We start from the raw sequence: 9,222 nt of genomic DNA on the forward strand, positions 1-9,222 counted from the left end.
GTTATGTTCAGCTGTTGTTGTGACGTCATGAGGACCCAGCTAATAAAGTTGTACATGATAACACAGTGGATTAATGAAGTGTTTATGCAAACCTAACGGCACAAAGACGATAAGAAAAGCCACTTTTTAAAATAAAGTTTGATTAATTGCTTGAAAGAGAGTGAATTTTTCTTAATCCCGCCCCCTAATGTGTTTTACTACTGGTAACTTTTCTTTTCCTTTTTTAATCCGACATTTTTGTTCGACTTTCAACAAGAAAAGTTAGTTGCTGTAGATGCATAACATGTGTTTGCTGTGTAATGCATACAGCAGGTGTGATGTGTGGATGCTTAAAATATTTCCATCTCACAAACGAATGTGACACATGAGCACATTTGAATCCCACATAGATCCGCATGTTACCTTGGCGTGGAATCTCTGTCAGCGTCTTGTTAAAAATGCAAAATGTGTCAGAGACGATAACGAGTGGAGGAGCAGGTTGCTCCATCTTATGGGGTGTGACGCACTCGGAGACACAAGGGAAGGGAGACGGCCGACCGTTCCAAACACCAATCTTAATCTGGCTCGTTTAGTATCTGTCAGAGCTGCTGCCCTTTGGCGCTCCCGCAGACGCCGGTCCGCTCACGTGGCGGGATTCATTAGAGGTTAGCTCAAACACAAAGGTCAACTGGGTGGCTCAGTCAATCGTTTCCAAGTGTCGGCTCTTCAGTTTCGTTGTTAAATGGGCCCGTCGACAGACCTGCAGCCCTTTCAATCTAACAACTGTAGCTCCAGAGCTCACTGCAGGTTCTTTCCTGCAGCGTTTACGGCTCAGCAGGACTTCTCTTTAGATCCTCTTAATAATCACATGGAAATAGGTTACGGTGCTGTGATGACTGCGCTCTCTGATTGGTGTTTTCTGTGCTGCAGATGTGCAACGTCCCCTACCTGAGCGCGCAACTCGACCTGCTTCTGGCGTTGAGAGAGCTTCCCAGCAGCATGAACGACCTGCAGCCGGTGAGTTACCGCCCACAAAGTCACATCAAATAAAGCAAATACGCCCCAAAGTGAACCACGCAAATGTGTTCTGTAATGCAAATGTAGAACATCTATGACCAGCATCACTCTGAAAGCTTCTCTTGTGAAAGAGTTTGAATTTCTGCCTCAAATTAGAGAAGTCTGAGAGCCACTTTAAGACAATTCTATTCATTTGACAAAAAACGGAAAGACTGAACCTAATCCAATCAAGTCACATTGTTCTCCAAGTGGTGGAAGTTTATTTTTCTTTAATCTAAATTCAATAAAAAAAACACTTTGAAGTTTTCAAATTCCTTTTCCAAACTTCTGAAGTGCCTTCAAACGGGTTCTCTTAAATTAAGTGGCATAAAGTTCAAGAAATATGCTAAAAGGTACAAACTTGGCAGAGAAATAATGGAATATTGATGGGAAAGGAATTAGACATTTTTAAATGATCAGACGTGATGCCATTTATCAAACATTTGTTACCTGCAAATTCAGCAAACATATTATTTGCAAACTGTACGTTGGACCGAATTCTGGTTTTAAGCAGCGGCAGTAGCTTGAAAAAAATGTCAGTTATTCATTTCCATTGTGTTGTGGTTTTGTCATTGTGCTTCAGCTTTTGTTGTTGTGCTTTGGAAATGTTGTCATGTTGTGGCTTTTTTCATCATGTTGTGGCTTTTGTTGTCGTGCTTTGGCATTTGTCGTGGTGTTGTGGTTCTTGTCATTGTGCTTTGGATCTTGTCGTTGTGCTGTGGCTTTTATCGTGTTTCAGCTTTCGTCGTCCTGCTTTGGCTTCTGTCGTTGTGCTTCGGCTTTTGTCGTGTTTCAGCTTTTGTCGTCGTGCTTTGGTTTTTGTCGTCGTGCTTTGGTTTTTGTCGTTGTATTGTGGCTTTTGTTGTTGTGCTTCGGATTTTGTCATTGTGTTGTCGGCTTTTGTCATCGGTCTTACTCTTTTGTTGTTGTGTATTTTACATTTATACGAGTCGTGTCAATCACTGTTGACAAATGAACAATTTCTTCTTTTTAATTTTATGATAAACTTGATTTACTTTTGTAGTTTTCGTAAAACAAAAAAGAGGACGTTTACGTTATATTGTTCTCTCAGTGGTGTAAAACAATTGTTTTTACCCTAAAGTCAATTAAAAACACTTTGGGATTTTATAATTCTTTCTCCAAACTTCTGAACTCTCTTCACACAGCTTCTCATTGCCATTAACCAATTGCTGAATGTTCTTAATATGCTGAAGGATACACGATGGGTCATTGAGGAAAGATTTTGACATTTTAAAATGATAAAAACGAGAACTGTTGATACAACTGATCAAACATTAAATATGTTTTTATCTGTTAATGTACAAAAATTCTTGAAAATTTTTAATTTTTTCTTAATATGTTTTTATGGGTCATTTCGGCCTTGAAGAAGATTAATTAATTTCATAATATTTAAAAAATATAATTTTATTTTATTTTTAAAGTCTTAAGAATCTTACGAAACAAAGTACTGTATTTTTTCAGTTTTTCTAAGCGTTAAACACATTTTCAAATATGAAGTTACCATCCTTTCCTTAGATGTTGTTCACAGTTTTATTTTTTTTTAATTATAAATGTTTCTTTAAAATATGCTTTTCGGGCATAGGTTTGCTGCACCTTCATCTCTGACAGTCTCAGAGAGCTTTGCTGCTTCCTCACTCTGGAGACCTTGAGATGGGCAGACATTGCAGTCGGACGAGGACGCCTCCCAGCGGGATTTTTATTTTTTGATGGGGATTCTCTCTGCTTGTTTCACCTCAGCCTGAATCCATCCTCCGTCTGAGAATAAGAGAATCAGCTTTGAGAGTGATGGCAGTTGACTCATTTTTTTTTCCACAAAAGGTCATCCTTTCTATTTGAATGCAGACTCTCTGTAACACGGATCTGCCGTCCAATAATCAGTCCTTTTCTGTACATTTTATTCAGAGTTTTGCATCCATATGGCCGAATCTTTAGCTTATTTACTAAAGTCTAGTAAAGATTTTTATGCTGCTTCACAGAGGACAGAGGCTGGACAAAACAAGGGAGCTGCTTTTCACCTGTGGAAGAATGTTTTTTTTTAAAGCCCTATTTACTTATTTCAGTCTGGTAATGTGACTCTGTATGCAGGTAACTTTGGTTTTACAATGAAGTCAAAGGCATAACTTCAGACCAGCAATTTAGCTCTCAGTTATGTAAATGGAAGAGAAGGTTCCAAACTGAACTCAATGAGGATTCACTGGTAATAGAATCTCCATGAAAACATTTCAAGTTGTATGGATTGATAAATAGATGGATAAAGGATGGATGGATAATATTATTTTTTACTTTATTTTTTATTTTGTAACAGTTTTAGGTTAATTTTTTTTATTCAAGTTTTCTATATATTTTTTAAAATATTTTTTGATAAATGTACAATTTTATTTTTCAAAATTTCAACATGTATATTTTTTTTAGTTCAAAACTGTTTTTGAAGTTTACATTTTTTTCAGATTTAAAACCTGGTTTTTCCTTCACTTTAAGCACATCTCGATTTGACCCCATAAAGTCAATATTATTTACTACTCTTGCATCCTTTCCTGATAATAGCATGCATAAAAGGTGGATGTAAATCCAAAGCAATATCGAGTTAAGCTGACGTCTTCATGTCTTACCATCGGGGACGCCTTCATCTTTATTGAGCCCATAGAAAAGCTCAGCATCCTGGCATAAGCTGCTCTTTATTGCAGTTTGGGAACTTTACATATATGCCCAAACGACCACTTAGTTTACCTGTTTTTAAGTTGGCAAAAATGCCAACGAGGCAACTTGTTTGCAGAAACTTAAAAATCGACGGCTAAACTTATATGAAAAAAAGCCACTGCTGTTCAGTTTAAGGTTTTATCAAAAGCTGATTCAAAATAAAATGTCCAAAGAAAGCCTTGAAAGGATTCAAATTGTGCTAAAATGGATAAAAGTGTGGGGAATTATACATCCATTATTATTTGGCTAAAATCAGAAGAACTCGTCCTCATGGTGTCTAAGGAGGAAAAGCAGCAGTCATGAGGGATTATTAGCCGCCTGAGTGGCTTTTTTTTTGTTGCTTGGTGGCCTGGAGCGCACAGCTGTGTGTTAACACCAAAAGTCAGGAGGAAATAACGCTTAAGCACTGACCATTTTTCATCTTCTTCTGGCAAGTGTGGTTTGGACCTTAAAGCCAAAGTCTGTGGAAAGCTTTCTTCAGGCCACAACTCCACTCTAAAGGCTGAAGTCTTCATCACAGCTGCCTTCACGGGTATTTGGGCTGTTTCCAGGCAAAAAACACACTTGAAATATCAAGGTTGTAGATCGCTTTATGAGGGGAAGCTGGGAACAACATTTTTATTTAACCTTTATTTTAGCAGAAAATCCCATTGAGATAAGATCTCTTTGTGAAGGACGACCTGACATGTCGTACTGAACACGTAAAATACAGACAAAGGTAAAGTAGGTGAGACGTAGGGGTCTCATACGGATCTTTACATTTTTTTTAACCCCCTAAATCCTGTGGCAAGAAGCCTTTTGGTAGGGATGTCCCGATCAGGTTTTTTTGGGCCCGATCCGATTCCGAGTCATTTGATTTTGTGTATCTGCCGATACTGAGTCCCGATCCGATACTTTTATAAGACATTTAGAACATGAATAAATTAAACAAACAGATTAGTGTTGTCCCTCATTTATATTTCAATAACCTTCTTTTATCATTAAAACTTAAATAAAACACTTCTGTGAAGGATCTTTAAAAAAATAACAAGTAAAAATAAAACCAATATAAACTAGGAAAAAAAATAAAATTTTCTTGTTATATAAAGTGATAATTCATGTGATAAAGTTTAGTGACTTTAGCTTTAATATCTTTAGAGCTATTGAACATTTTTGATCAAATGTGATTCCTGTCCTCATTTAGAATTCTTAAAAATAAATTATGACATTGTTTTAGCATAAAATTTGATGAGTGTTCATGAATAGCTGATATCATTATTAGTTTTAATTTATTAGTTTTATATATTTAGTTATTTTTAAGATTATGTGCTTATTTTTTAAGTTCTTTAGACATCACATTTTCAGTTTTATTACCACAGTAGTTAATTTTCTTAACTGTTATTTCTCTGTCAGATAAATCAAACAGGCATATCAACGGACAGCTCGGGTCCTAAGGAGTTAAATCACGGCGCTAGCATGTAGCAGTTAGCAGCTGCTGTGTAGCCATCTGTCTGCAGCATGAAGAGCTTCACATTAAAAAGAAAAAAAACTCTGTCTTTTTCTGTTGGAATACCTTTATAGGTTGTTGTTTGAGTTATGACAAACCAACAGAGACACTTGCTGCCAATTTACAGCGTTTTTAAAAGAGTTATTGGTCCCGGAAGTTAGCTTTCAAGCTAGCTTTGTTTACAAGTTAGCCTTCTGCTTCAGCTGCTGCCGTTTTCTGGTGATGACATTTTGTGATCTTTTCATGACATGCAGACTTCTAGTGAAGTATTTATCAGTAATGATAAGATGAAATATAAAGCTCTGATCATAATGAGAATAAATGAAATATCCGATCCTGATCGGACAAAGGAGTCCGATTCCGATCGAGTCCCCGATCACGTGATCGGCCCCAATTTCCGATCACGTGATCGGATCATCCCTACCTTTTGGTGCTGTTATAGTGATAATTGCTTTTTGCCTGTCATTAAAGAGCCAGTACCTAAATGTGGCATCGGGACACTATACAACAGCATCATTCAAACATCATGAGTGCATTCAGCCTTACAAATACTTCACGACACATTTACCACACGCACAGCAATTGCACATTCTGTTTTCCTGACGTCCCTTGAATTGAGCATACAAGCCTTAAAGGAAATGCAAGAAACATCTGCTATCCCCTTGAGATACAACCAATCCTCTCTATGACCTTCCACGGGCAAGAAAACCCCAAAAACCTGCAGTAACATTTTGCATTTTTCTTTGACAAAACACCAATATTTTTTTCAAAACGTCTTATTTGGGTTTCAAATAATATTGGTCCCAATTTAGCTCCATACTCTGGCCATGCACACCAGGACCATGACTATAGCTTTGTCCGAATTCCCCCCTTAACCCTTAACTATGAAAAAACTATAGTGCGGGACTATATAGTGGGCTGGATTTTAAAGGTAATTAAGGACACGATGCTCTCTACTTTTCTTTCTTTTTTCTTAAGATCAGATATGACGTCATCGATTTCACAAAGGTAAAAAAACGAATAAAAACAAACATTTCACAAGGTTTATTTATGACTCCACTGTGTTCTGATGGTGAGAATGTGGTTGGTTTATTCAAATATTACGTTTAAACACATTTATTTGTTCGAAATTGTTCGACCGCAATGCATTGTGGTCTATATCCACCAATCTAGTGACCATCGATGTAAGCTAGTTTTTGCAAAGACATCTGGGAAATTTCCAGTGTACTCGATTTTGGAGTTAGTAGATTCGGACAGCACTAAAAATGGCAAATGCACTATGTAGGGGAGGAATTCGAACACCACCTGTGACTTAGCAGCCAAGATGATCTACCTCTGGCTCCCAAACGAGCTGCTCCCAAAGAAGGGAGGGTCACAGGTGAATCCAATGATCCTGATTACATGGCAAGCATGGAGCAGGCAGGTGGGGGAAGGGAGCACAGAGCCATGACAATTTATGGATCCAGTTTACTCTGACAGGCTTAAGAATAGCATGATATGCTTTACAGTCCCATTCACCCATGCTCACACACTGATGGCAAACACTGACGCCGCCCTATAACCACCAGGAGCGATGAGGGGTTCAGTGTCTTGCCAAAGGACACTTTGATACACGGTTTGTCAAGGCAGGAACCAAACCTGCAATCTTCCACTGGCTGGCCTTTAACTAAAATAGTGATAATTAAGATAATTAGAAGATACAAAATCATGGAAATTAACTCTGACTGAAGATCCAAACTGTTTATTCATAGAAGAGAGAAAAGGTAAGAAAATAATAGTGGGAAGAAAATGAATGGAGAAATATTTAAAACAAGGAGAGTGTACGGTCAGGAGGAATAGAAATAAGATGAAGAGAGTGTGGGTGAAGTGTGAGGCTTGTATTAATGAATGGCTGCAGATAATGAGGAGGACATACAATCTAGCAGAATGAGTGAATGAGGAGAGAGCGTGTGTGGGAAGAAAGGAGTGATGAACAGGTTAAGAGGGAGGAAGGGAGTGATGGAAAAGTAAAGCAGAAGAATGAAGAAAGAGTGTAGGACGAGGGGAAAGGTTGAAATAATAAACAGATAAAGATGTAGGGAATGTTGGAGAAAGGGATGAACGAGGAAAGCATACAGGCAAATGAAAAGAGTGGAAAAAGAAGAGTACTGGCAGGAGGAAGGGATGGGAAATAAAGGAGGGATAAATATCCTGGCTGGAGGAACATTTGAGTTAAAGAAAGAGACTAATGAATTATGGGAAACTGTACATAGGGAGATATTGAAGGAATTTAATGATTGGTGGAGTTTGAGAAACCAAAGATGATGGTTGAAGTGTGGCCCCACTATAGAACTTTACTGCATTATCTTCATAAAGTCTTAAGCTGCATTCACACTGGGCTCAGGAACACACATTCTAGCAGCGACTAAATATATAAACTTGAGAAAATGCTCGTTTCGGGATTCTTTCAAATCTTTTGCGCTCATGCATCGTTATGCAAGTTATTCCGATCGTTTTCAGGCTCTACATGCGAAACGGATCTCCACTGAAGACACGTTAAAATTAAACCAGTTTAACTTTGACATGGGTGTCGTTCTTTATCAATCAAGGAAATTCCAACCATTTGATAATCTGTCCATCTGTCCCCAGCTGGAATTCTATGACACCAAGTCTTTCACATATCGGAATAGAGCTGTGAAAGAAAAAGATTTGCTCTGCTACAAAAACCTCTTTAAACTGTTGCTATGTATCAGAAAGTGATAGTTCAACAATGCGCCTCACATGGCATTCATTGCATTCTCACTCCCAACTTGTTCATGAACATGGTTAAGGTCCCCTCCGCGCCAGTTTTTGACATTTTGGGTGTCCCCAACTCATCGTTTTTGACATGCTGGTTGCTCCCATTAAATCAGGGATCCCCAACCTCTGGGCCGCGAACCAGTACCGGTCTGAGGGCTGCTTGACACGAGGCCACAGCAGGAGAAAAAAAAGGAATACACTAATCAGGGGTCCCCAACCCTCGGGATGCAGACCCGGTACCGGTTACACATCACGTACTGCGAGGGTTGGGGACCCCTGATGCAATGAGAACAGCCAGCACGTCAAAAATCAATGAGTTGGAGACTCGCAAAATGTCCAAAAGGGGCCCTAACCATACATCCATATATGACGAGTTGAGAGTCAGAATGTGTAGCATTACTCACATTCTCCCATAATGGGGAGTTGACCCATTTAATAACCTTAAAGTCTCGCAATGACAATTTTTTGTATTTTAATAAAATGTTCCAAGTAGTGTTTAATTATGATCATGAAGGTTTTAACCAAAATCCTGCAACATAAATGTCTTAAAAAGACATTTATCGTGTTGATTTGAAGCCTCTGTTTCCAAAATCTCCTCTGAGGGGGCGTGGCTTTTATATTACCCCGTACAGGTTTGCCAGTTTTTCACCCACAGACAGTCTGGATCTACCTTTAAGGGCAGTTATGACTAAAGCTTAAAATACACTCTAAACCAAAGCTTTAAAGTGCACTTTGGGAAAGAAAACAGATGCGTTTAGCTCATATGGAACATTTCACAGGAAAAAAGTAGGTAAAGAAACAAATCCTTTCTCTTTTCCCTGCTAAATATGGATCTGCATGCGAGCTGTTGAGCCCTGATGTGTGCAGAGGATTTCCCAAGCTTCCACTGTTGGAAGCTAATAACAAATATCATCCCTGGAATTTCTACCGAAACGTCTACTGCTATGTGGGTCTTCAGTTCCCTCAGATGAGCTGCAGAGGCTTTCTCTCCTCCAGCTGGAGTTCTCATCCAAATGTAGTCTCAGGTGTCTCCAGCTCATCTTGAGGAGGAGGAACGTTGCCAGCAGCAGCATTTTTTTCATTACTACCACTCTAACAGTTTGGTTGCATCACACTCATCTCAAAACGATGCAGAAAGTCAGAATCTCATAAGTTTCTCCAATAAAAAAGATATGTTTCTCCCATGTTTTAAAGTCTTTCTGTAT

General features: G+C 38.6%; 1 protein-coding gene across 1 annotated transcript in view; it reads left to right on the forward strand.

The window, feature by feature from the left end:
• LOC112159489 (formin-like protein 13) overlaps positions 1-9,222 on the forward strand; it is a 60,402-nt gene that overhangs the window by 26,668 nt on the left and 24,512 nt on the right. Inside the window, exon 11 of the mRNA XM_024293589.2 lies at positions 910-996. Within this exon, the coding sequence (XP_024149357.1) occupies positions 910-996 (87 nt within the window). The remainder of the gene's footprint in view (positions 1-909; positions 997-9,222) is intronic.

The sequence above is a fragment of the Oryzias melastigma genome, linkage group LG7, assembly GCF_002922805.2.
Source record: "Oryzias melastigma strain HK-1 linkage group LG7, ASM292280v2, whole genome shotgun sequence".
Classification (NCBI taxonomy): Eukaryota; Metazoa; Chordata; class Actinopteri; order Beloniformes; family Adrianichthyidae; genus Oryzias; species Oryzias melastigma.